Source organism: Pyrus communis, chromosome 9, assembly GCF_041283825.1.
Source record: "Pyrus communis isolate YQ-2024b chromosome 9, ASM4128382v1, whole genome shotgun sequence".
NCBI lineage: Eukaryota > Viridiplantae > Streptophyta > Magnoliopsida > Rosales > Rosaceae > Pyrus > Pyrus communis.
The window spans coordinates 27,437,930-27,465,373 of NC_142573.1; the positions used below are offsets into that span (position 1 = coordinate 27,437,930).

The 27,444-nt window shown below is 37.1% G+C and overlaps 3 protein-coding genes across 9 annotated transcripts; all 3 read left to right on the top strand.

The window, feature by feature from the left end:
- The first annotated feature begins 8,071 nt into the window (after positions 1-8,071).
- LOC137738838 (putative glutathione S-transferase parC) lies at positions 8,072-10,709 on the top strand. The gene is made up of 2 exons (XM_068478309.2): positions 8,072-9,746; positions 10,090-10,709. The coding sequence occupies exons 1-2, from the start codon at positions 9,429-9,431 to the stop codon at positions 10,432-10,434; spliced, it is 663 nt and encodes a 220-aa protein (XP_068334410.2). The 5' UTR covers positions 8,072-9,428; the 3' UTR covers positions 10,435-10,709.
- A 1,445-nt stretch (positions 10,710-12,154) lies between these two features.
- On the top strand, positions 12,155-18,649 carry LOC137740772 (Regulator of chromosome condensation (RCC1) family with FYVE zinc finger domain-containing protein). 6 transcript variants are annotated; one of them, XM_088699504.1, is made up of 9 exons: positions 12,155-12,309; positions 12,870-12,956; positions 13,651-13,740; positions 13,857-13,943; positions 14,046-14,240; positions 14,398-16,455; positions 16,722-16,868; positions 17,532-17,821; positions 18,166-18,649. In XM_088699504.1, the coding sequence occupies exons 1-9, from the start codon at positions 12,259-12,261 to the stop codon at positions 18,275-18,277; spliced, it is 3,117 nt and encodes a 1,038-aa protein (XP_088555630.1). In that variant the 5' UTR covers positions 12,155-12,258; the 3' UTR covers positions 18,278-18,649. The 6 variants fall into 6 exon arrangements, with proteins under 6 accessions (XP_088555630.1, XP_088555631.1, XP_088555632.1 ...); XM_088699505.1 differs by having other exon boundaries at positions 18,169-18,649; XM_088699506.1 differs by having other exon boundaries at positions 17,532-17,706.
- Positions 18,650-22,252: 3,603 nt separating this feature from the next.
- On the top strand, positions 22,253-27,395 carry LOC137738706 (NAC domain-containing protein 54). 2 transcript variants are annotated; one of them, XM_068478180.2, is made up of 7 exons: positions 22,253-22,448; positions 22,562-22,842; positions 24,592-24,875; positions 24,992-25,348; positions 25,609-26,070; positions 26,279-26,366; positions 26,484-27,395. In XM_068478180.2, exons 2-7 carry the CDS (start codon positions 22,686-22,688, stop codon positions 27,218-27,220), a joined length of 2,085 nt encoding a protein of 694 aa, XP_068334281.1. In that variant the 5' UTR covers positions 22,253-22,448; positions 22,562-22,685; the 3' UTR covers positions 27,221-27,395. The 2 variants fall into 2 exon arrangements, with proteins under 2 accessions (XP_068334281.1, XP_088555566.1); XM_088699440.1 differs by having other exon boundaries at positions 22,257-22,448; positions 24,592-24,869.
- The last annotated feature ends 49 nt before the right edge of the window (positions 27,396-27,444 follow it).

Consider the following 27,444-nt stretch of genomic DNA (forward strand, 5'->3'; position numbering starts at 1 on the left):
TCTTTAAGTCCTTACCTTATTGCATTGGTAATGGATGAGTTAATGAGACATATTCAAGAAGATATTCCTTGGTGTATACTTTTTGCAGACGATATAGTGTTAATAGATGAAACTCAGGAAGGAGTCAATGCGAAGCTTAACCCTTGGAGAGAAGTGTTGGAATCTAAAGGTCTTCATCGAAGTCGGTCAAAGATAGAATATATGGAGTGCAAGTTCAGTGCGAACGGAGGTTCAAATGAGTTGGGGGTGAGGATTGGAGATCAGGAAATACCAAAGAGCGACAGCTTTCGCCACCTAGGATCTATCTTGCAAAAGAATAGAGAGTTGGATGGAGACCTCAACCATAGAATACAAGCTGGATGGATGAAGTAGAAGCAGAGGCGGCGTTGAAAGGGAGCAAAATGTGCAATCGCACAGGGCCCCTAAATTTGAAGTGTCACATCCCGGCCCGGGGCGGATCACTTCCCGAGCCTGCTCCATCGCCGTAGCACGATATTGTCCGCTTTGGGCTTACCATTCCCTCACGGTTTTGTTTTTGGGAACTCACGAGCAACTTCTCAGTGGGTCACCCATCATGGGATTGCTCTAGCTCCCTTCTCGCTTAACTTCGGAGTTCCTACGGAACCCGAAGCCAGTGAGCTCCCAAAAGGCCTCGTGCTAGGTAAGGATGGGAATATACATTTAAGGATTACTCCCCTGGGCGATGTGGGATGTCACATGAAGGGCTTCTAAAAAATTTTGTTACCTTATATTTATATGTAATAATTTTATATATTAAAAAAAATTACTTTTGTTAGTACATGAAAATCTCATTGTGCACTTCTTATAAGTGTAAATTTTAGAAAGAATTTTGTTAGCACGTTGAAATCTCATTGTGCACTTCTTATAAGTGTAATTTTTTTCTTTCTAAATATGAAAATTTGAAGTGCATAATGAAATATTTGGAGTGCAAATAATAACTCCTTAAAAACGATTTTTCTTTTCAATTTTATTATATAATAATGCTATATATTCAAGTCAAACTTCAAAATTAAGAGCTTTTTTAAGCTTTTATTTCTTATTTGGTTGCTTAAGATTAAACTGTTTTTTTATTATTTAGTAAAGGTTATGTTTGTAACTTTTTTTTACCTATTATTTATGTGACATTTGTAAACTTACACTTGGTGAGTCTTAAAGTTTGTTTTGATTTAAATTATTGCTTTCTAGCACCAATATATTGTCCTATGTTTTTTTTTATTTTTTATTTTTTTTAAAATTATCTTAAAAAATGGCCCCTTTATAAATTTTGTATAGGGCCCCCAAAATATCAGAGAGGGCCCTGAGTAGAAGAGTGCATCAGGTGTGTTGTGCGACTGTCGTATGCCACTAAAACTCAAGGGAAATTTTATAGGACGGCAATAAGGCCATCAATGCTTTATGGCACGGAATGTTCGGCGGTGAAGCATCAACACGTAGATAAAATGAGTGTAGCAGAGATGAGAATACTTCGTTGGATGTGTGGGCGCACGAGAAAGGATAGGATTAGGAATGAGGATATATGAGGTAAAGTAGGAGTAGCCGAGATTGAAGGAAAGATAAGAGAAAATCAGTTAAGGTGGTTTGGACATGTGAAATGAAGGCCTACAGACGCTCTAATTAGAAGATGCGATTACGAGACAGAAGTTCAGGTCCGAAGGGGTAGATGAACACCTAGGAAGATGATGTGAAAATGTTAATTTTTATCAAAATTGTTAAATTGTGGGTATACGTGAATTGATGAAATGCAACCGTATTGTGTGGAGATTATGTTTTAGCCAATGATAAATAGGATGAATGGTTACAAAAACTACGGTAATCACAAAATGGTGGACAAGCAACTCAACTTCAGAGCAGCTGGTTTGTTCTTATTTTGTAATTTATATTATGGTTTCTGATAGGAGCATATTTATGCGACTTAAATGGCTTGTTCTTGTACATTTACGTTATGTTTCTTTAGTTATTTTAGTACTTTAAGCTATTTTCGTGTGTTTGTAGGTCCAAAGGGCTAAAGGAGCAAAAAGATGCATTTTGGGGACTTTTGGAGCACTTTTGGGCTAAGGACGGATAGCTTATGCTTGAAGCCAAAGTGTTGGACGAAATTGAAGACCTAATTGGAGCCAAAGTGTTGGAACCTTGTTCTCTTTAGTTTTAGGACATTTAAACCTTTCCTAATCCCAATCATGCCATGCATAACACACATCCATTCTAACACATTGTCATTGCACATGCATTTCCTTCATTAGTTAACCCACATGCACTTATCACTTATCATCACCACATATCATATCACTTAATCACTTATCACTTATCATCACCACTTAACCACTTATCATATCATAACCACATATCATATCACTTATCACTTATCACTTAAAATATCATCCACCTACTTCACCTACAACATCCACCTACTTCACCTACAACATCCACTTACTTCACCTACAACATCCACTTCACCTACAACATCCACCTACTTCACCTACAACATCCACCTACTTCACCTACAACATCCACTTCACCTACAACATCCACCTACTTCACCTACAAATGACATAGCCATATGTTCCCTCCACTACTCCTATAAATACCCTTGCATTCATTCATTCATGGACATCTCATTTCATACACAACACACCACAAACACATCCCTTTCTCTCTTAGCCGTGAGTCTCCCTTAGAATCCAAAAACCATCTTTCCATTTCCATCACTCCTCACTCCATTCCACACTTCCATTCCCCCAAACCAACTATCCTTAGACCTTATGCTACAATAAAGAGGAAGAGAAGAAGGCCTAAACGTTCATACAATTCAAGTTTGAGTTGTTGGAATGTTTAGGTGTTTCTTTGATTTCAATGTTTAATTTTAATTCTCTTTGTTTTGTATGAGGAACTAAACCCCCCCTTAGCTAGGGGGTGATTCGAAATCTTTTTATTATGCAAGTGTAACATATGTGGAGATGACCCCCTTAGCTATTCTATCATCCATTCATTCCATTTCATCAATTTCATATTTACATTCTGTTTTAATTTGTTCATTTAATTTAATTTCGTATAAACTTAAATCCCCCTTTACTTTAATGTCAATTTAGTTAGAAATCATTTTAGTTTGTGTTTTTTAAAAGCATTTTGAGTTCTTGGTTTGTTTTAGAGTTTTAAAGTTTAGTTTTACATTCTTTGAGTCTAATTTAGTGTTTTATATTGCGTTTTTACGTTTTTGAGTCAAATCCAAGTGATTAACAATCCCTCCTAATCCCCGGTCCAGAACGATCCCTACTTATACTTATACTACAATTTGACGAAAAGAGGGTTTAATTTGTGTGCGTATAAATCACGCATCAAATTTTGGCGCCGTTGCCGGGGATTAGGAGGGATTGCAAATCTCTTCCTTGCAGATTCATGACTTTCAAGGAAGAAGAAGGTGAAAAAGACATCTTGGAAGCCCTTTCAAAGGTGACAAGTAGGGAATGTCATGAATTCATCAAAGAGGACGTTCTTGAAACCACAAAATCCAAAGAAGTTAAATTTGATGACATTGGACAAGTCATAACCATCACTTGCAATCTGGCCAAGTCCAATATCCCTGAAACTTTCAAAGGAGTGGTGTTTGTCATTGAGTTCTTGTCGGACAAAACAAGTAAGTTTTTTTCAAATTCCTTTACATTTTATACTAACTTGCTGTTTTTTATGAATCAGGCACCTACACTAGAATTCAAACCATTGCCGGTTCACTTCAAGTATCACCTTCCATTCAAGGACCAATTCCATGCCGTTTGATTTTATTTATGTTAATAAAAAAAAAATAATAAAAAAAAAAAAAAAAAAAAAAAAAAGAGAGATAGAAAGATACTAAACATGGAAAAAGGTGGAGCTTCACAAAGGTTGTTTGCGTGAAGCCCCACTACGAGGCGCAGAAGCGGGAGGCATAGAAGCGGGAGGCATCGGAGCGGAAGCCAACGGAGCGGAAGGCATCGGAGCTAGAGCATTCCAGGCCTCAATACTTGGCCAAGCGCTGGATGACCCAGGAAAAAGGTGCCTCTGGAGATAAGACGCAAGCCTTTGACGGTCACTGTGAATTCGACCCTCAGATTCTTGCAGCTCATCAAGCTTCCTCTTCATCCCCGACGAATAGTTATTTGCAAGCACATGCAAACTTCTATTCTCGTACTTAAGCTGCTGGATCTCTTGCTTAAGTCTTTCCACCTCTGCCATCAACGATTCCACTTGGCGGGACCGAGCAAGCAGGCGTTGGCCCATGTTGGACACAGAACTCGCACACTGAACACTAAGTGCGAGGGACTCTTGAACGGCCAACTCATCGGACCGTCCTGACAGCAGCCTACTATCTTTTGGAGTGAGGAGGTTTTTAGCTACTATTGTAGCTGTTGTGGCGTCCTGCATCACAGAGTCTTCACCTGAAAGAGGACCGTTAGAAGATAAAAAAGAAGGGCGCCATACATTACCTTGACGGGGCGCAACTGGATCGCTGCTGAGACTCAAATCTAAGCTAAGGTTCGATGAGTTCGCCATTTTTTTTCAACGATGTTCAAAGAGAAGGGGTGGATGGAGTTAAAATTTCACAAAGGGCTGGAGTCGAGTTTCAGGAATGGGAAATCTTCAGAGTGTGTGTGTAGGGGTGATTGATAGCTCTATAAAAAGCCAAGACGACGCGTCCACCGATTCAAAGAGCCAGATTTTCCGGCGTAATTTAGGCGACGCTCCCTCGGCTTTTCAGAAAACGCGTTCAACTTTGTCAAAAGATTTCTGACAAAGCTGAAAACACGTGGAGGCCATCATCGCATCTACACATCTTTAGCCGACAAGCGCAAAGTTCGGCGACGCTTTCTCTGCTTTTCAGAAGACGCGTGCAGCTTTGTCAAAAGGAGCCGCATCTGCACTACCACGTGTCGTTCAGAAAGCGAAGGGGCGTCGTTCAGAAATCGAAGGGGCGCCTGCTCAGAAATCGAAGAGGCGTATTCAAAGATCGAAGAGGCGCCACTATTTCAAAGAGCCGGATTTGCGGGATCAAAACGTTTGTCGACAAGGGTAAAAAGTACCACCACTTGATATTATCTCTATATATGTCGACCTTCGTCTTTTATGGCAGGGCAAACCTGAAGAAAATGCCCAACTCTCCCTCACCTCTGAGGGCGCACTCCCAGCAAAGCCTTTCAAAATACTCAATTCTTTCTTCTTCCCCAAAGATGATACCAGATGCCTGGAGTACATATGACCCAGGAGGAAACGGCGGATTGAAGCATGTGCTGATTCATTCACCGCTTCTTCAAAGCAAAGGTATCTCATATCATCAAGGTCAAAAGCAAAAGTATCTCATATCATGCTCTTTCCCTGTCTTTTTCTTTGTCCTTGTTCTTACTTGCATGGCAAAGTAAAAGAAGCAATCAGCCGGCACTTGGAGTCAGTCTTCCGATCTGGAGCCAACTGCCTGGAATCTATTCCTGATTGCTTACCTAGCGTTGCTCTCGAGTAGTCATCTTCAACGGTTGTTACACTTCCAGAGAAGGGACCACTCCTCCAAAGATTGAACAAAGAAACAGATAACAGGAGGAAGCTCAGACCTTCGGGGGAAACCAAAAGAACCATCCTGCTGCCCAGTTCAAGAAGTAGCACAAAGGAAAATCAACGATGGGCAGAAACCAGTTCAAGAGTAAGCCTGTGGAATCACAAAGATCAAAGCCTCAATGTAATCACCAAGGAGAAGAGGGAATTTACACTCCATAACCAGATTTGCGTCCCTAAACTCTTCTCTTTGTTAATTACATTATGCCATGTTTAATATGTTTAGTTGCTTTTTGTGTGTTTACTTATGTTTTGTGTGAATCTATGCTTAAAACATTGAGGACAATGTTTGATTTAAGTGTGGGGGGGGGGTAACTAAAGTGTTTTGATGCAAATTCGTAGGGTTTTATCCACCATAACTTCTAATGTTGTTCCTTGCTATTTTAAGGTGTTTTTAAGTTGTTTTAGAGTGTTTTAGTGTGTTTTGTTTTATAATTCGAAAATCCCATAAAAATTTGAAAAATTGTTTTGAAAAACCCAAAAAGAGTTGTTTTAAAGTTGTTTTTGTGTGTGTGTTTGTGTCTTAGGGTACCTTCCAACACAATGATAAGGATTTGGTTTATAATTGCATGACGGTTAGAAAGAGTTATAAACATAGAGAAAAGTTTGATTTACTCTTGGTATATGCTTGGTTATGGTTATAATGTATGACTTCACATGCAATCATAAAAGAAAAAAAAATTCGTTTTTGTAACATGCTTGAAGGAAGGAACTCAAACAAACGCTACAACCCTGAGAGACTTGAGCCTATAACGTTCTTTGGAGAGTATAATCTGTGATTTCTTGTTTTCTAAAGTCGTTGCATGATCTCATTATTCTTTGCTTGGTTACTACTTAGAAGGCGTTTTATCATATAGTTCCAAATGCTAGAACTCATGCCCATTTCATTCAAAGCATGTTATTGATTTGCATAACACATATTCAAGAAGAAGTTGTGTAGTGACCACCACCATAGCCAAATAGCCTTACTTCCCATACTTCGTATATGTTGTAAGTTTTAACCCCGTTGAGCCTTGTTTAGCCTTTATTCTTTGTTTACCCACATTTTCCTCACCTAGCCTAGTTTAGGACAATCCCCACCCTTGTTCTTAAAAGATAGTGAGCATGACTTAATTGAATTCCTTTTGAGTTACATTATGAAAGAAAATAAGTGTGGGGGAGAGAATGTTTAAGTGTTGATGTTTTGAGATTCAAAAGAAAAGAAAGAAAAAAGAGAAAAGAAAGAAAGAAAGAAAAAAAAAAAAGAGCTTGAAAAAAAAAAAAATGAAAGAATAAGTGATTGAAGAAAGGTTCCAAAACACCAATTCTGGGCGTAAATTGTCTAAATCCTCCCTTTTTGTTCAAAAGTTGAGTTTTCATTCAAAAGTGAATTCTAAGTTGATTCAAATGCTTTGCTCACTATTTCTTTAAAAACCTTTGTTTTCCATATCCCTTCTTTGTTATCCACATACCCCAAGCCCCGTTACAACCCTTGACTTCTATCTTGAGTGTTGTGTATTTCAATTTGTGGAGTTTGAACTTGGTATGAGCATATGGTATCACTGGTTCTCGCGTCTAAGTAGTAGCATTCCATTCATGAGATCATATCTAAACATGCTTATTAACTCCAGAAATTGCTTCCTTTGAAATACATATATGTGAGTGTTCGTTTTTATGATTACATCAATCTTCTCACATATAACTAGTTTAGGGTGTGTAGTCAGAAAATCTGTGTGAAAAACGAGAGCATATCTTGTAAGGAATTGAGCAAATTCTCTAAGGCATGTTACTACATTCAAAATATAGTTTTAAATGCTTAATTGTGAATTAGTATGTGGTGACTATGATTAAGAATGTACTTAAGTGTCAAGATGGCTAAAATATGTGGGAATAATGATTTTTAACTTGTCTTGTGCATTGGAAATCCGTGAGACGATTGTTGGAAGGTGTAGGTTGTGTTTTGTTCTTTTTGTTTTGTTTTTCTGTTTTGCTCGAGGACTAGCAAAAGCTAAGTGTGGGGGTATTTGATAGGAGCATATTTATGCGACTTAAATGGCTTGTTCTTGTACATTTACGTTATGTTTCTTTAGTTATTTTAGTACTTTAAGCTATTTTCGTGTGTTTGTAGGTCCAAAGGGCTAAAGGAGCAAAAAGATGCATTTTGGGGACTTTTGGAGCACTTTTGGGCTAAGGACGGATAGCTTATGCTTGAAGCCAAAGTGTTGGACGAAATTGAAGACCTAATTGGAGCCAAAGTGTTGGAACCTTGTTCTCTTTAGTTTTAGGACATTTAAACCTTTCCTAATCCCAATCATGCCATGCATAACACACATCCATTCTAACACATTGTCATTGCACATGCATTTCCTTCATTAGTTAACCCACATGCACTTATCACTTATCATCACCACATATCATATCACTTAATCACTTATCACTTATCATCACCACTTAACCACTTATCATATCATAACCACATATCATATCACTTATCACTTATCACTTAAAATATCATCCACCTACTTCACCTACAACATCCACCTACTTCACCTACAACATCCACTTACTTCACCTACAACATCCACTTCACCTACAACATCCACCTACTTCACCTACAACATCCACCTACTTCACCTACAACATCCACTTCACCTACAACATCCACCTACTTCACCTACAAATGACATAGCCATATGTTCCCTCCACTACTCCTATAAATACCCTTGCATTCATTCATTCATGGACATCTCATTTCATACACAACACACCACAAACACATCCCTTTCTCTCTTAGCCGTGAGTCTCCCTTAGAATCCAAAAACCATCTTTCCATTTCCATCACTCCTCACTCCATTCCACACTTCCATTCCCCCAAACCAACTATCCTTAGACCTTATGCTACAATAAAGAGGAAGAGAAGAAGGCCTAAACGTTCATACAATTCAAGTTTGAGTTGTTGGAATGTTTAGGTGTTTCTTTGATTTCAATGTTTAATTTTAATTCTCTTTGTTTTGTATGAGGAACTAAACCCCCCCTTAGCTAGGGGGTGATTCGAAATCTTTTTATTATGCAAGTGTAACATATGTGGAGATGACCCCCTTAGCTATTCTATCATCCATTCATTCCATTTCATCAATTTCATATTTACATTCTGTTTTAATTTGTTCATTTAATTTAATTTCGTATAAACTTAAATCCCCCTTTACTTTAATGTCAATTTAGTTAGAAATCATTTTAGTTTGTGTTTTTTAAAAGCATTTTGAGTTCTTGGTTTGTTTTAGAGTTTTAAAGTTTAGTTTTACATTCTTTGAGTCTAATTTAGTGTTTTATATTGCGTTTTTACGTTTTTGAGTCAAATCCAAGTGATTAACAATCCCTCCTAATCCCCGGTCCAGAACGATCCCTACTTATACTTATACTACAATTTGACGAAAAGAGGGTTTAATTTGTGTGCGTATAAATCACGCATCAGTTTCTCTGCAGACTAACAAAGAGATACCAACAAATAATCAAGAGATTTACCTGTCGATCAAAACCTGAAACTTCTTGTGAGCCGGCTTTCTAGCTAGATATATACTCCATACTCTTAAGACAAAACCTTTCTTGAAGCATAGTTAGCTCCAACTGACAAACACTTAACGCTAGTTAACATGTATTAAATTAACAAACTTACAAGAGTTTATCCTCTTTGGAGGGCAAAACAAGAACACCTCATAAAACATCGAAAATTCCATCTCCTAATTAAGCAATTTAATTAAGAGCACACACTCCCTATAAAGTCCTCCACATCTTCCTCATTGTGTTATATACCACAAACTCAAGAAAATCATATACACAGGGGAGAATCGATAAAGATGTTGACGGAAGATGTTGTTCTTTTGGACTGCTGGGTTAGCCCCTTCTGCATGAGGGTGAAAATTGCGTTGGAGGAAAAGGGCATCCAATATGAAGAGAGAGCTGAAGATCTATTTGGAGGCAAGAGTGAGCTGCTGCTCACATCCAACCCGATTTACACCAAGGTGCCCGTTCTGCTTCACAAGGGAAAACCAGTGTGTGAGTCAAGCATCATCGTCGGCTACGTTGATGAGACCTGGGCTTCTCCACCATTGCTCCCATCTTCCCCTTATGCTCGTGCTCAGGCCAAGTTCCAGGCCGACTACATTGACAAAAAGGTTAATTGGTTTCTTTTATATACGATTTGAGATTTGATTAGGTCCTCTCTTCGGTCGATGTTTCTTTTTTGTTATCAAATTCGTTTACTAAATGTTCGGATTTTTAAGTATTCAAAATCTACGTTTGATCACTTTGAATCTTATTTATTTCTATCAATTAGTGACATGAGGATACACTAATGGTGAACAAAAATGAGCTTTTTAATCATGCAAATATGAACTTACATTTTTAACAAGTGACACAGTATTACTGTCATATCATTGGGTAACCAAACCTTGATGACCCAATAGTAAGCAGCATGTTTGTATACATAGGTCTAACTTCATGACTGTATACATGAAGCTGTTCGATGCAGGAAGCAGTATATGGAGGACCAAAGGAGAAGCACAAGAGGTAGCTGTAAAAGACTTCATAGAAGTCTTAAAGCAGCTAGAGAAATTTCTCGGGGACAAAGATTTCTTCGGTGGAGATAGCTTTGGTTTCGTTGACATCATAACGATCGGTATAACGAGCTGGTTCTCTGCATATGAAATATTTGGAAACTTCAAGGTTGAAGACCACGCACCAAAGTTGTCAGCTTGGATTAATAGGTGCATGCAGAGAAAGACAGTAGCCAAAGTCATTCCAGACCCAGAAAAAGTCTATGAATTCGTCATCAATCTCAAAAAGATGATGGGTTTTGAATAGATATCGAAAATCCTTACTTCGTTGATGATCGGATTTACTAGTACTTTGTGTATTTGATTTCTTAATTTCTGTTCTAATACTTTGAAAAATAAGGAACAAATAATCATTTTCCTTCTTGATCAGTTGCTGTAACGTATGAGAATAGGAAAATGAGTCTTCTCAAGGGGGACAGTTTGAAAACTTTTGTTTTCAGCGAAATAAATGGAACTTTGTGACAAGTTATGATTTTGTAATTTTGGTCTCTCTCTTTAAGTAAAGTTGCAGTGTTTGTAGAATATCGCTTGCATTTAAGAAAATTGTGGCAGTGTTTTGTAGAATATCGTTTGCATTTAAGAAAATTGTTGCAGTAGTGTCTTATGTATTTTTCTTTAATGTACTACAATGTTTGAAGTCAAATGAATTTGCGGTATTTTTCTGTTTCTTTTGGTTTTAGATGAGTTTGGTGTCTTTCTGTATTTTTCTTTTAACCTGCTAAACCCTAACTCAATACTTTTGTTCCCCCTTTATTTTGCATTACTCACTCTCACTCAAACCACCTCTTAGGCTCATCCTCCCTCTTCCTCAAACCCAACCTACCTCCTCCTCTCCAAATAGTTCTCTCTCCTTTCCGACGCTGAGACTGTCGAGGCTTTCATTGCTTAATCGTTGAAGGTCTCAATGCCAAACTTTTTCAAGGGGTGGGATATGTGAATTATCCAATTGAGATAAGGGGAGAGCTCCATTTGGATGCATACACATATATGATCCAAAAGATTCTTTGTAAATATGATCTTCAAATGAAGATTAAGAAATTGAACGGTTATGCTTATGAAATTTATATAGTGTATATACGTTATCTGTAATTTATAATTCTAAGTTACAAGCAATATAAATAGAGAGCCAAACCGCAAGTAGCAAGGTTCCCATCAAATTTCACCCCTCCAACTTCAACTTCTGTGCTATCTGAAGGGCGTGTGGGTGCTCCCTTATACAAATTGATGTAAATAGAAGATTTGGTTCAGATTACTAACAGGATATCCATGTATAAAAAGTCAAAATCAATTTTGTCTTCGGTGGCAGATTAAGGAGTCAAAATACAAATTTGATTTCATTCTTTAAGGTACCCTTAATTTTGTGCTGATTCATCCCTAACTGTGCTCCTATAATTATGCATCCCTAAACTCTAACCTTTTCCCATTAGGAAAGCACTAAAATATGGCGTTACAGAATCAAATTTTATCAAATCCATATTTAAAAAACAAGATTATGGCCACTCAGTACTATGGTTTGGTGGTATTCCTCTTCACTTGGAAGTGAGAGGTTTTAGGTTCGAATCTTATGGATGACGAATTCGATATCAAATTAGACTGCCTATTGTGTGACTTAGTTGAACTTCTCATTCCCTAAAAATATCGATGTACTAAAAAAAAAAAAAGATTATGTTATTTTCAATTGCTCTAAGCAAGGGAAAAGGGTAGGTTGCATAATCACCCCAATACCAAACATTCATGTGTAATTTAACTCGCTTAATCTTTTAATACATTAGAAAAATATAAGATTCATGTGTAGTTCCTCTCGCTTATCTTAATCATATAACAACCAATGCAGTCCTACAAAATAGAAAACAAAAGGAAAAAAACACCATAAAGGAAACATAATCTGTCACTCATTTTTGCCTCTATTATCATTATTATTGCTTTTTTTTTAAAAAAAAAGTTTAAAGTGGTCAGACTGACTGACCCATCACTGCATTCTTGCTTCTCACACGTTCTCTGATTCTGTGGGGAAATTCAAGCCTTTCTTCTTCTTCTTCTTCTCCTCTCTTTCTCTCTCCAAAAAACAGAAATGGACGAACATTCTTTGTCAACTGTTGCATTTGACAGAGCAGTACAACAGGTTTCCTCTGCTTACCCTTCTTTTTTCCTTTTTCCATCCTCATCATATCCATCAATGTATTTAAATTCTGCATCTTTTACATCAATTTTCTTTTAATATTTATGGGATTTAGTATCGTTTATTGGTACTTCAGAATTTTTCTTGTGGTACAATTCACATTTCTTTTCAGTTGTTTAACCATATATCACTGAAGTCTGGAGATACAACTGATTTGAAGCCTTTGTTTAGTAAAATAATCATATTTTAATTGCAGTTCTTTAAGTTAAAAATTATTTTCTTTGAAGATATCTCTTTTGGGATTTCAAATACGTTGCGAGTTGATATGAATCCATAGAACCAAAAGTTGTGTGGGGAACCATCTACTTGTTAGAATAATATAATAATTTTAAGATTCTAGTCGCATGTTTACCGTTATTTTGATAATATTGTGAATTTTAAGCAAGTTGAGTAAGAAATAGATTGAAGTCTTTGAGTCTTCTCTTCCCATTTTCCCAAGCTCTCCTTCTCGTCTGATTTTCGCTTTATGTCCGGTAAAAAATTCCATTTTGATGTTTGAACAGGCAGTTGTCTCTATGAAGAGGGGTGCTTATCTGCTGAAATATGGACGAAGAGGGAAGCCCAAGTTCTGCCCTTTCCGGCTTTCCACGGTAGACTTCTGTACTGTAACTTGGTATCAATTATTTCAATATGTACAATCTTCTTGTAGCTCTGGATCAATGCTCATGAAATTTGATTGAGCTGTCTGTTTCTGCAGAACACTACTTAAATGTATTATTACAATTGTCTTTTGGTTGGTAACAAAGGTATCCTCAGCCCAGAAAAAATCCCATGGGACTGACTCTCATGGGGTTAATTTAAGATTTTAGACCATTTTCTATGGCATATTATCAAACAACTTGCTTAACCTTTCTACACTGTGTAACATTTTCTTGGCCAACCGCAAAACCTTTGTTATAGCTTAACTTTTACACATTTGCGATGTGGTGATTGATTACCAGGAGGGTGCTGTAAGATTTATAGTCTACAATATTGCCAGCTTGGAAAACGTATTTCTCGGCAATTGTTTTGAACATGTTCATTAAAATCCAGCATGAAGAGGAACTATTTTACATGCTGATGTCCTATTTACCAAATCTGTATGATCTATTAATCAGTATTCAACTTTCGTGCTACTTGCATTGCTACTCTTTTTTGAAGTTAGAATTGGAATCTGACAATCAATTGGTTCATATCCCCTTGATAGCAGTACAAACGTTGATCCAGTTACTAGTTTTAGTCCCTTTATTGCTACCAAGCAGAGTAATGATGGATACCTGAGTTTCACTTTTTTCTGGATGTCAGGATGAGAAGTTTTTGATATGGTGTTCCAGAAAGAAGGAAAGGCAATTGAAATTGAGCTCAGTCACAAAAATTATACCCGGGCAGTGGACAGTATGTAATTCAGATTGACGTCAGATTTTAACTTGTTTTATTTAACTCTTAACATCACACATTGTTTAGCAATATGCTTCTTTGCTCTATATCATAGGCGGTTCCACTTATGACAGGTTAGTTTACAGGGGAAACTGGAACCAGAAAGGAAGGGTCAATCATTTTCAATTGTCTATGCACACAGTGAATGTTCACTTGATCTGGTAATCTGATGTCTCGATTTAAGTCTATTTCTTCAATGCCTTACGATCAGTAGTTCCTTTGCTCATTGTATCTCATTAATCTTTATTGTTCATTTTATATAGATGTGCAAAGATGAAATCCAATGTGATCTTTGGATTTTAGGGTTGAGGGCTTTAATATCCCTGCATCGCCATCCTAGACCACTTAATAATTTGGGGAGTTTCAGACAGGTGCAAAGTTGTCTAAATAGTCCGGCAGGTCTTTTTAGGAGAAGGCAAACTCTTGGAATAGTGGATGATGGCAACGAGTTCTCCCAGGTTTTTATACCTTTTACATTTTTCTCGTTTCTCCAACTATTCTATTGTTCAATAAGTAGCATATCAATATCTGAGTTTAGTTTTAATTTAGTTAGACCATGTTAGGAGATGCATTTTTAACCATCATTCAATTTTTCGTCTATTGATTTTTTTGAAGGTGAGAAGCGTATGCAGGAGTCCTACTTTAACACCTTCTGAGAGGTGTATTTCTGATGGCATATCTTTTTCTTCTGATAGCTTTTTTTCGTCGGAATCAGTCCTATCAAATATGCAAAATGTAATGGACATCTCAGTTCCAGATTCTCCATATATTGGATCAGATTATCTCAAGAGGAAGCGAATATATTCTGATGCCGACTGTGAACCTCCCAGGTTTGTTTCCTATGCCTATGGAACCTCAAGAATTGAAAAGGACAATATTTTGAAAGATGTCATGATCTGGGGTGAAAGTATTGGAGGGAATGTAAGTGGATTGCAAGCAGATTCTTTACTGCCTAAGTTATTAGAAACAACTATGACGATGGATGTACAGAATATATCTTTAGGAGGGAAGCATGCTGCAGTAGTTACGAAGCAGGGGGAAGTGTTCTGCTGGGGTCACGCTAATGGGGGAAGACTAGGGCACAAAATCAATATGGATGTGAGCAACCCTAAACCTGTTGACTCCCTTAATGGGATCCAGGTGAAATCTGTTTCGTGTGGTGAATATCAAACATGCGCTCTGACACATTGTGGTGAGCTCTATACATGGGGAGACACAAGTTGCGGTGCCAGTTTAGAGGCCGAGGAGAAGAGTTTCAGTCAGTGGTTACCGCATAAACTTTCTGTTCCGTTGAATAAAATAAATGTATCATATGTCGCTTGTGGGGAATGGCATACAGCTATGGTGTCCACTTCTGGGAATTTATTTACATATGGAGACGGAACCTTTGGGGTACTGGGGCATGGAAATCTTGATAGTGTTTATCAACCAAAGCAAGTAGAATCTCTCAAGGGTTTATGGGTAAAATCTGCTTCGTGTGGTTCATGGCACATGGCTGCTGTAGTTGAAATCATGGTTGATTGTCTCAGGTCCAATTCAATTGGTGGGAAGTTGTTTACATGGGGTGATGGGGATAAAGGGAGGCTAGGACATGTGGATCATGAGAAGAAGCTTTTACCAACTTGCGTTGGGCAGCTTGTGGATCATGATTTTGTTCAAGTTTGTTGTGGAAGAATGTTGACTGTTGGGCTTACCAATAAAGGTGCAGTTTATACAATTGGAAGTTCAGTACATGGGCAGTTAGGGAATGCTCAAGCCAAGGATAAATCAATCACATTGGTCGAAGGGAAGCTTAAAGAAGAGTCTGTTAGAGAAATAGCATCCGGTTCATATCATATAGCTGTTTTGACAGCCAGAGGAAATGTTTATACCTGGGGAAAGGGGACTAATGGACAGTTGGGATTAGGTGATATCAACGATCATAGCACACCAACTTTTGTGGAGGCTTTGAGAGACAGGCAGGTAGAAAGTGTTGTTTGTGGATCAAATTCAACAGCTGCAATCTGCTTTCACAAATCTATTTCTGTCAGCGACCAGTCAGCTTGTTATCGATGCAACCTGCCTTTTGGGTTTACTAGGAAGAAGCACAACTGCTACAATTGCGGTCTTCTATTCTGCCATTCTTGTAGCAGTAAGAGGGCTATGGATTCTTTGCTGGCACCCAAGAAAGGCAAGGCTTTTCGAGTCTGTGATTCATGCTTTAGCAATCTGCAGAAACTTACACATTCGTGTAGATCATTCAAGCAAGAAAATCATAGTAGCATGAAGCTATTGACAGAAGAAAAGTCAGTCCCAGATGGGAAAGAAGAAAAGGCTGGAGAAACACCTAAGTACGGTCATCTATTATCTATCAAACAGGCTTGTTACAAGAAACGCCAGTCTCGTGTGAGGACCACCACCATGAAAAACCAAGAAGGAAACCAGCAGCATCTAGAACCGGCTTCTTCATCCTTGAGCGAAGAGCCACGATGGGGCCAAGTCTCATGCCCTGATCTATTTAAACCGTATTATAGAGAAAATTATACAGCACTTAACTCTCTGTCAAAAGATCATTTATCTTCCGTCGTCCCAGTGCATTCAGAATCCACAATGTCCGGTGCCACTAATGCAGAGAAATGCATATCCATGTCAGATGAGATGCTTATTGAAGAAATTCAGCGGCTGACAGTTGAGGTGATTCTGTCTTATTAATTTTGTTGCTTATGTTCGTATCCATTTTTATTCTTATTCTTTGGTGTATGCACACACATGAAAACTTGTCAGTGTTTGGTTCCTAGTTTTGAACTTACAGTCACCATTTAGGCAATTAGGAAGGTTTGGCAAGTTTTACTACTTTATATAAACTTTTTCTTAAACTGATGTTTGTACTCTTTCAACTAGTTGTATAAAAATATATTTTTATAATCTTTTGCATCTGTCATTCACTTTGCTCATAGTAGGCACACAACCTTGAAAGGAAATGCAAAATTGGAAGCCAGAAGATTCATGAATGTGAGCAGAAGACTGAGGAAACATGGTCTCTGGCAAGGGATGAAGCGGCTACATGTAAGGCAACAAAGGAGGTTATTAAAGCTTTGGCATTAAGGGTAAATGTGTTGCTTCTCCTAAAAATTAGGGGGTTATGTTTATAAAAATGCTGTCGTTTTTCACTCTCTGACTTTCCATTTTGCTTTTGAAGGAAGTTCATGCCTGCTTTTTACGACTTGATTTTCATTTTTGTTCCATGTTTTACAGTTGTCACACACTTCTCTATGGCATGGAACTTGTAGAAATTGTACTTGCTGCCTTATCATTCGATATTATTCATATCTGGCCCTTCTTATTATCTGTACTTTTACAATTCTACCTTGTTTATGCACACTCATAATCCTACTTTCAATCTCTTCGAGAAGCCATTTTGCTTCTTTCCTTGGATCTTTTTCTGGTCGATGAATTTTCCCAAAATAATTAATCTTTCTATATGGATCTTGTAACTCCCCCTCTATCCATCCTTTATATAACTTTTCTGAAATGCTTTCCTGATACATAACAACGAGAGTTGCTTCACATGGTTTTAAAGTTTTAAACATAAACTTACCTTAAATACAGCTAATGAGAGTCTTAGATTCTCACTCCCCCTTCTTTGTAGGCTTTCTAGTCACTAAATTGGAAACTTATCATGCATCTACCTTGCATTTCTTCAAATGATTGAAAAAACCAAAATATTCAATTTACAAGATCTGAAAGTACATATAATTTATTTTGTGCAGCTTAAAACTAAAACTATTTCAGAAAAGGCGTCTGCTGGAAAGCAACCAAACAATGGAATAGATACAAAACTTCCTCAACTCACGCCACTAAATACAAATACACCACTTCCTGAAGTAGATAGTGTATCGGATTCGCCTGCTGTGTTGTCTGATATGCCGAAGTCAGAACCCCATGGTAGGGAAACTAAATCGGCAAAGCTTGAATGGGTAGAACAATTTGAACCTGGAGTGCATCTCACGCTTGTTGTGTTGCCAAATGGACAAAGGGGGTTAAAGCGAGTGAATTTTAGGTATTTTCTATCTGAATTATTCCATGTCTAGGTTATCACTATTTTGAAAATGATCTTACTGGCTATACTTACGCATTAATGATGTATGTTAGAATTAATGAATGGAAGGTAACCAATATAAGTTTGGGACATATCTTCTTCTTATCAATTATTAGGTTTAGTTTGTTTACGAGCATTTCCATCCTCTAGATTAAAATCCGTATTCATCTCTTTTCTTCAAAGCAAAAAATGCTTAGTTGTTGTCCTGTTTGTTACCTTATTATCCAAGAACACTGTATATATGTTGGTGTTATAATCTTATCAATTTAAACTGGACTATCGTTGCTACTTGGCGTTGTGTTTAGCAGCCAGAAAAAGTTCGCTGACAAAGATGTAGAAAGATGGTGGGAGGTAAATCAAGGCTTGATATACCAGAATTATGGCATTGAAGGATATGAGAACTCTACAGAAGATTAACTTTTAAGGGCTGATCTTTAATTACTTGCCCTTTGTATTTGGACGTGTGTACATCTACGGTCAATTGGCAGGCAGATTTTTACGTAGATTAACGTTGTAGGGAAGAAATTTATTGTGTTTATGCATTGGCTGCCGTCCATATGAAGTATCCTGCATGTGTAATCCCCATGTACAGGTAGTGAAACCCTAGTCTTCATTGACAATATGTGGCACCCTAAAGGATAAAGCTCTCATAGCCAAAACAACTGGAACTCAGAGAAATCTGTAAGTTTTAACTGTTAAATTTTCCACATTGCTGAGTTTTGCAGGGTGCCATTTTTCAGTATGTGGTTGGGCCTGTAAATCTCAGTGCAAAACCATGGACCCTTGTAATTGTTGGCATTTTCTTCTGGGAGCCCGGCCTTCTATATGCGTCTAAGGGATTTTCTGTTAGAGCGTGAGCATATAAACTAAGAAAATTGTTATTAGCACTTTAAAAAAATCATTTGGCACTCCAAACTTTCTATAATTAGAAAGAAAAATACACTTGTGAGGAGTGTAGAATGTGATTTTTGGAATGCTAATAATAATTCTCTAAACTAAAACCAAATGATAATAGAAGTGAGAGATCTATGTTAATTAAATCGCTAAGGAAATAGTTCATTTTTGGGAAATTTGGAAAAGTAACCATATTTTAGACCCCATATAGAATTATAGTCATTATTTTAGTTTTATGATGATTCTAATCAAAACTTGATGTAAAAGTACTAATATACCCTTAATGACAAAAAATTTCCTCATTACTCTTAACCATGAAAAAACAACAATTAGTTGAGATCTTGAAGTATAAAAGAGGTGGCCTCTTGAATACTACCCAATACCCCTACTCTCGAACCCCTCCATTTCCTACACTTCTTATTTTATTTTTATCAATATATATAGTAGATATAGATATTCAAATGTAATTAGAGAACGTGAGAATTGAAGATAACCAAGTAAACTAAACATAAAAATTAATCAAGAACTGAATCTCCAAAGCAAAATTTGAATATAAAAATAGAGGAGCAAAAACTCTTTTAAGCTAAAATCTGTGTGAGGTTTTTCTGCTAAATTGGTGATTGAAAACATAAAAGCCAATAATGTGATAAATCTCGAATAATATAAAAGCCAATAATGTAATAAATCCCAAACAAAAATATTTACATCATGTGCTGGAATGGAGTCTAATTGGATTCTTGCAAGTTTGGCGATTGTGGCCTGTCCCACCATAGCGATTGCACTTCTTCACTATCCTTTCCTCCCCCTAAGATGAGATTCTGTTTGTCTTGCGTCTTCGAGATACAACTTGTCTAATTGGAGGTAACACAACTCTATTTTGCACCTCTTCCGGCACACTCCATTCACTCTTGTTTCCAACCGCCCAAATGGGCTTCGTATACGCTAACACAATTGCATTGGCTGTGTAGAATTTGGAGCACATATTGTACACTGATGTGTTGTGAATTCGACATGCAGCAGTTGCATAGATACATGGAAGTTGGTTGAGATCAAACTCCTACATGTGCATGACTTGGCATTTAGATCAACTATATGATATAAGTCTGCACATTATCAAAATTGGTATTGTCATGATAGTCATCAGTAAACTCAAAACTCACATCTATTGAAGTCTTACTAATCTGGGCATTGTCTTGAAGAACTTGACTTGGTTGTTCATCACCCAAAATGTCATCATTCTCTTGAATTGCCACTGTTGGTGATGGGGAACTGCATGCAATTGGGTGTTCATCTTCAAATTCATTTAGAGGATATGCTGTAACATATAATGGAATCTTGTTCGGTTTTGCAAAAAGACTTTCACATACCCAACTAGTCACATCGTATTTTGCATTCCTAAGTTGCTCATGCATTGATAATGTACTGAGATTCTAAATTCACTCTGACTAACACGAAGACGTTTATATATACCATGTATAAGATCTTGATGAGTAACTTTGGTTGACACTACCATTGCTTTCGCTTGACGATCTATGTATTGGCTATCAACCCTCCTCCATCCGTAGTGGACCACGGTCACAAATTGAGTCATATTTTGAAGGAAAATAAAATTAATTAGCGCATCTAACTAACTTGCAAATATATTAAAATTAGGAAAAAGTTTTAGAGAAAAATTAATTAGTACATATAACTAACCTGCTTATGCAAAGTGCCGAAGAAACATTGATATGGTTGCTTTATTGGAGCTTCTATCTCTTAAATCAACTTGTTGATTTGTCGAAGGATTCATAATATATTCACCCACATTGGAACATGAAAATCATTAAAGTTTTGATTAAAATCATGATATGAAATATCAAAAAGTTGGTTTAGGAATTGGAAGCTACAATTGACCAACTATACCATTGTTTATTGGACAATTTGAAAAGGTTGCTACGTCCTGTTGCCTTTTTTTATGGTCAGAACATCCCTATTGCTTAATTATGCAAAATCGGCAAAGAGTGCTCTTCTAGTTTAAGGTGAGAAACCAGAAGGTTGCGAGATAGTTTAAAAAATGTTTTGTTTTTGTTGTGAGAAACCCTAATATAAGGGTATATTAATACTTTTACATAAAGCTTTGGTTAGAATTATCATAAAAATAAAATGGTGGCTATAATTCTATATAGGATCTAAAATACGGTTACTTTTCCAAATTTCCCTTCATTTTTCATTGTTGGACAACCTTAACACGCCATCTCATGTGTGGGGGTCGTTTAAGCGAAACATGTGAACCATATATATTTTTTCAACATTTCGTGAACTACATGTATGGTGATGCCCAAAAATAACATGTGCCAATAACATATTAGAATGTGAGCATTTAACCTAAAACCAATTAAAAGTAAGAGGGGTGGGTCAAAATTATCTTAACCATTTAGACAAAACTTTCTTTTTTGATGTGGGACAACTCTCAACACTTTCATGATCAATGTTGCCCATGTGATCATATAATCCTCTATCCATACGAGTGTAGGAGTCAATTTGAAAATATGTCTCTAATAGGTTTATTAATCGAGATAAATTTTGGGAAATGTTAACAACACTTCAAAGAAGTCATCCTACACTTCAAACATATAGAAATACTTACAAGAGAGGAAATATATTTGATAGGAGTGCATGATGACATTTTTGGTGTACCTTTAACAGCCCCTAATTTTTTTTTTTTTTTTTTTTTGGGGTGGTCGCCGGGGGGGGTGTGGTATAAGTTTCTATAAACATGTTCTATGTAGTGGTGGGTCCAAGAAATTTTCTTCTTCATGCCAAAAGGCAAGAATCTCGCATGCCATCCCGACTTGCCCTTGGTTTCGTATCATTCCTTGGCCTTACCCTCTTTGAGGCATTTTGTTGAACACTTAACCCTAGCAGCCATACTGACTGAGGACATCAAATGAACATACGTGTATGAATAACGGAGAATAGGCGGAATTACATACTTTTGCTAATAAACTTAGGCCACCTCGTTAAGTAATAGCGGTGGGATTAATTATACTAGAACCCACAAATTTGATATGTAGCAAAAAGAAGAGAAAAATAAAATGGAAAAACTGTTAGTTGGGTTGGGTAGCTAGCTTATACCAATGACTAGAAAAGACGAAAGGAAGATACTGATTAGTTTTCCAATCGGTTCTAATTAGGAACAAAAAGAGAGGAAGGAATGTTGGGGATGAGCATGTGAAAATGACAGTCTTGAGTTAGAACGCCGCCGAAATTCGTTTCCGCGATTTCTCGTTAAGAAAAGATAGATGCTTGCAGAAAAGGTCAGTAATGCCTCCAATAAGACTCCAAACGTGGACAATATGTTCCAAGAAAGGACAAGATCGAAGCATGGGATCAATGGAGAGAGAGAGAGAGAGAGAGATGGATTAAGCTTGTTAATAAAGATGGGAGGAATCATGATCATGTTGATTGGTTGAGGAAAAAGAAATGTGTAAAGTTAAAGTAGCCTAGAGAGGAAATATCAGGTGGGGGTGGGGTGGCAGCTTCCCCATCTTTATTTGCTTGCTTTTTCCATCGTTGCCTTTTTGTTCTCTTATTTACAAAACCCCAAGCAACCCCCACATTCCAACCTCTCTCCCTCCCAAGTTTTCCAGTCTCTTTCTCATTCAGTTCCCAGCTTTGGATCTTCATCTTCTTCTTCCTCTCCTAGCTAGCTAAGGTTGGTTTTTGCGTGTTTAATTGTACGTACAATAATATTATGTGTATTACGTATGATTTATTAATCATAAATTCTCTAATAACTAGGGTTTTGTGGCTAATTGATTGTTGCAGGGTGTTGTGGTGCGATTCTTGATTTTTATTGAGGAGACTTGTCATCCAAGTTAGCTAGCTATTAACATTTGTGCCCTTTTATTATCATCAAGTGGAAGAACAAGAAGAAGGTCCATCTGTATACATGGCTCCTGTTTCATTGCCTCCTGGTTTTAGGTTCCATCCCACAGATGAGGAATTAGTTGCTTACTACCTCAAAAGAAAGATTAATGGCCGTAAGATCGAATTAGAGGTCATAGCTGAGGTTGATCTCTACAAGTGTGAGCCATGGGACTTACCAGGTACTCCCTCTCTGAACTGTCTTTATAAATGGTTTTTCTAGTAGTGTATTTCTTTCCCTTTTTTCTCATTGTTTTATTAACTACTTAGCTTGTTAATTGTTCAAGTACCTCAGCTAATGTTTTAGGCTCAAATTTTTGGAAATGATTAATTGAGTTGAAATAACAATTACTAACATGAAGATATGACTCCATAATTGAATAATTGATTAAAAGCAGAATAATTTCAACTTGGCCTGAGTCTTTAAAACTGTTTACTTCCCCTACAATTCCTTATTTATAAATTTGTTTACATATAGAAGTCCAGTGCCAAAATATTAATTAAAATGAAGACGGGGACTTCAAAATGGATTAAGGGCGATGTGTTATGTATAAAGGAATTTGATCTTTTGCCTCCTTTAGGCATGCTTATCCTTTATTTGTATTCAACTATATTCATATCGAATATTTTTTATTTATTTAAAATAACTATTATTAAGGGAAGGAGGGAGAGTTCAAAGTTATGAGGGTGGGGGTTATGAAGGGGAAAAAGAGGGGGGGGGGGTGTGTTTTGAACCCAGGACGTATGGGTAGAAACCCAACACCCTATCCACGAGAACCATCATGGGGTGGCCTAGTGGTTGGGGACGAATTCCAGGCCCGTATTTCACACGACACGTGTTGGGTTCGATTTATGACGCTGATGAATTAGGAGAGGCTGAAATGCCTCTGTGAGTCTTCCGACCTCCGGAAGGGTGGACTGCCGTGGTGAAGCCATCAGCTGGTCCTTTAAAAAAAAAAATCTATCAACCAGGATATTGAACTACATGCATATCGCAATTACTTAACAATGAATTAAGTACATGTTATTTTGGTAACTAATGATGAAATACTTCCTTACTTATGAGTCAAATATGCTGAACTTTTAACCTTTAAATATCCATTAGTGCTTATTAAATAATAATAATAGAGTGTAAAGAAACTTCAAACCACCGACACATGGTCCCTCGATCTTTAGGGTTCCTGTTGTGAACACCAAGTTTTATAGTTTACAGAGAAAGAACCAAGTCAAAAAGCTAGCATGGAAAAAGAAAAGGATTGCTTTTTGTGTGCGACTGGTATGGGTTGCTTTTTGTGTGCGACTGGTATGGGTTCCAAGCAATGCTTTCCAAGTTTCCATGCACTTCTTCCTTCACAGCCTTTTCCACAAGGAATGTTCTTAATTATTGGTAATAGTTAATAACTAAGCCATGCAACATGGGCTTAAATTCAAGAATTTTATGCTGCTAGCCTGCTTGTATGTTTATTCCGGTTGCTCTTCTAACGGTGACATATTCTTTTGTCAGCAATTCATTAGATAAATGGTTCATTTTATAAACACGTGATAAAACATCTTTTAGATATATAGATGTTGTCAATGGGACTATGTCTTGGTGAGAATTTCTCTTCCAAATGAGTGTGTTTTTATTAATATTTTCTTATGTCATTGGTATGATTAATTTTTTTTTTTGTTATTTTTAAGGGAGTAACGCTGAGGAGATCATAATTTTGTACTACGTTTTCATGACATTTTTGTATCACATCAATAATTAAATTATCTGATTAGCAGATGATGCATGCGGTCTCCCGATAATTTCTTTCTCTGCTTGAACTTGCTCATACAAAATGCATTGGCAATGCTGTCATTGTACAATGTTATGGTGTTTTTAATAAATCATCTACTATTCCGACCGAAAGAAAAGCAACCAAACTGAAATATTAACAAATATACAGGAAAGTCATTATTGCCCAGCAAAGATCTGGAGTGGTATTTCTTCAGTCCACGAGATCGAAAGTACCCTAACGGATCGAGGACCAATCGTGCTACTAAAGCTGGATACTGGAAGGCAACGGGAAAGGACCGCAAGGTAAACTCACAGACGCGTGCGGTAGGCATGAAGAAAACCCTAGTTTATTACAGGGGAAGAGCACCCCATGGCATTCGAACCGATTGGGTTATGCATGAATATCGCCTCGACGAGAGGGAGTGTGAAACTGCACAAGGCTTGCAGGTTCAGGTTCTTTTTCTAATTCTTTCTCAAAATTCACAATTAATTTGAATTAAATTTCATGGTAATAAAACCCTCGTGCAAATTAATTATATTTATTTTTAAACATATATATGCATGTACAGGACGCGTATGCGCTATGTCGTATTTTTAAGAAGACTGCAACGGGGCCAAAGATAGGAGAGCATTACGGTAGCACAAGTACTACCAATTACCAGCTGACCAGTGACCACTCATCCAGCGTTAATGAACTATATTCTGATGGAGGAAGATGTGAAGATTTCGAGAGCTCAAGTTATCCGATGCAAATGCATAATGCATGCTCTTCATCACCAAACTTTGTTCATAAAAATTCACTTGATGACATGGGTAGAAAAAGAGATGGAAAATGGACACAGTTCTTATCGAAAGAGGCATTTAATTGCTCGTCCTCATTTTCTCCATTTCCCAATCATGAAAACGTTTCACACCCTCCATCTAAGGTATTACTAATTTTTATATCAATATATAAAGTTCTATAGAGAAATTACGTACTACAAATTTCGACATGTTATTATAAAAGAAGTGGTCCAATATCTTAGTGAATAGGGTGTTAGATTTTTATCCATGCGTCCTGGGCTCGTAACTCTCATTTCCTAAATTATTGTAATAGTTTAAAAAAAAATTACTAATTTAAACCGTAAAAAAATTCAAATAAGAATTGTATGTATATTTAACAACATACCATGCATCCTATTTGCAGGTTGACATAGCATTGGAGTGTGCAAGGCTGCAACATCGACTCTCACTTCCTCCATTAGAAGTGGAGGATTTCCCTCAAGTTGGACTCACCGACTTCAAAACGATGCAATACTCAAATCCTGCACTTGACACCACAAGTACTGAAACTGATGCTTTGCAGGAAATTCTTTCAGTTGCACATGTTTCTCAAGAAATGGTCAATCAATCCAGTAATCTTGTGGATCAGACATGGGGTGGAAACTATGCTCCCCCAGCCAATGACTTTAGCTTTATGGTTGACCGAGATGCTCATTATAATCAGATTACTGATCACTTGAATTCTATGAGATATGTGGATAAAAAAACATGGGGAAATTCGTATACACGGTCAATCGAGATTGGAGACCTGAAGGATGATTTTAGGATGGAGAATACAGCTGAGAACCTAAGATGGATAGGAATGTCCGACAAAGATCTGGAGAAGGTACATTAATTTACAATTTAACTTATCAACTTACCATCCATCATACTTGGCTTGCATAAAAATATAAAACCAGCTTCTTGAAAGTGCAGTTTGACTAAAAGTCAATGATCTCTTGCTAACCCTAATGCTAGATTTCCATTGAAATGCGTTACTTTTATTTGTTATTTCTTGATATTAATATACATTCTCCTTTTCTGATATTGGATAGAGCTTCACGGAGGAACACAAGATAATTCCAATAGAAAACATTTCATCTTTTCGTGGGGAAGAAGAAGAGCAACATTATGAGGCTCAAGGTGTATATATATATACAAGAGTTGTATTTCTTATCTTTCTTCTCCGAGGTTAATTTGCGCTTAGGTTATTGCATTTCTTCTTTATTTTCGGCTAACAAATTAAAGATACGATTACAGGAGGACCTGGGCATCGTAGTGGCATAATCAAGGAACTCAATGATAATGAGGCAAACGATGATGATTTCTCGCTTAGTTTCATCAATGAAGACCCGAACGAGAACTTCCTCCATGATGGAAACATGGATGATTATTCAACTTCTCCAAGCTTCGAAGTCATCGAAGAAGTTCAAGTAAATCACGGCATGTTTGTTTCAACTCGGCAGGTGGCTGAAACATTCTTTCACCAGTTAGTGCCTTCACAAACAGTTAAGGTCCATCTAAACCCAGTGTTCGGCCAGAACCTTTTGGTAGAGAGAGTTGTTACACAAACAAAGTCCGAGGGTAGAGGTTCTTTCTTTGAGAGGTTCAAGGAACTTGTGATGGAAAAGTTTGACGGAATTGCCAAATCAACAAAACCATGGAGGAAAATTGCAAGCACTCTTGTTTGTGCAGTTACACTTATATTGATGCACATAATCATCTATCTTGGGCAACATATGGAAGGTGAGAAATTGATGGATGCCTTCACCACAACTACAACTGCAACGATTGTGGAAGAAAAAGGAAATTCTAACATTAGCAAGAAGGAAGGACTTGGATTAATTAAGTGGAGCAATAAAAAAGAAAAGGTTTGCTTGGTTAATATAAGAGGTGGGAATACTTGTAGTGTGTTTCTGAAGAAGATGGGGATTTTCCTCACAGTTTCTTTGGCTCTTGGTACCATGTGGGCTAACCACAATATAATTCCCTCTTGAACTCTACCATTTTATTTCGGTTCTAACAATAGATTGTCTGTTTGGGAGAGGGGATAGTTCAGCCTAACCCATAGTTGTAAGTTCAGATATATCTTCACAATTTGTATTTTAAATTGACATAAAATCATGTAAGAGTTGATATTGATTTATTCTAAAAGAGATTTCCTTGTTTTCATTATACTTTCTTAATCATGCCAGAAGGGAGCATACTTTCTGACCATGTA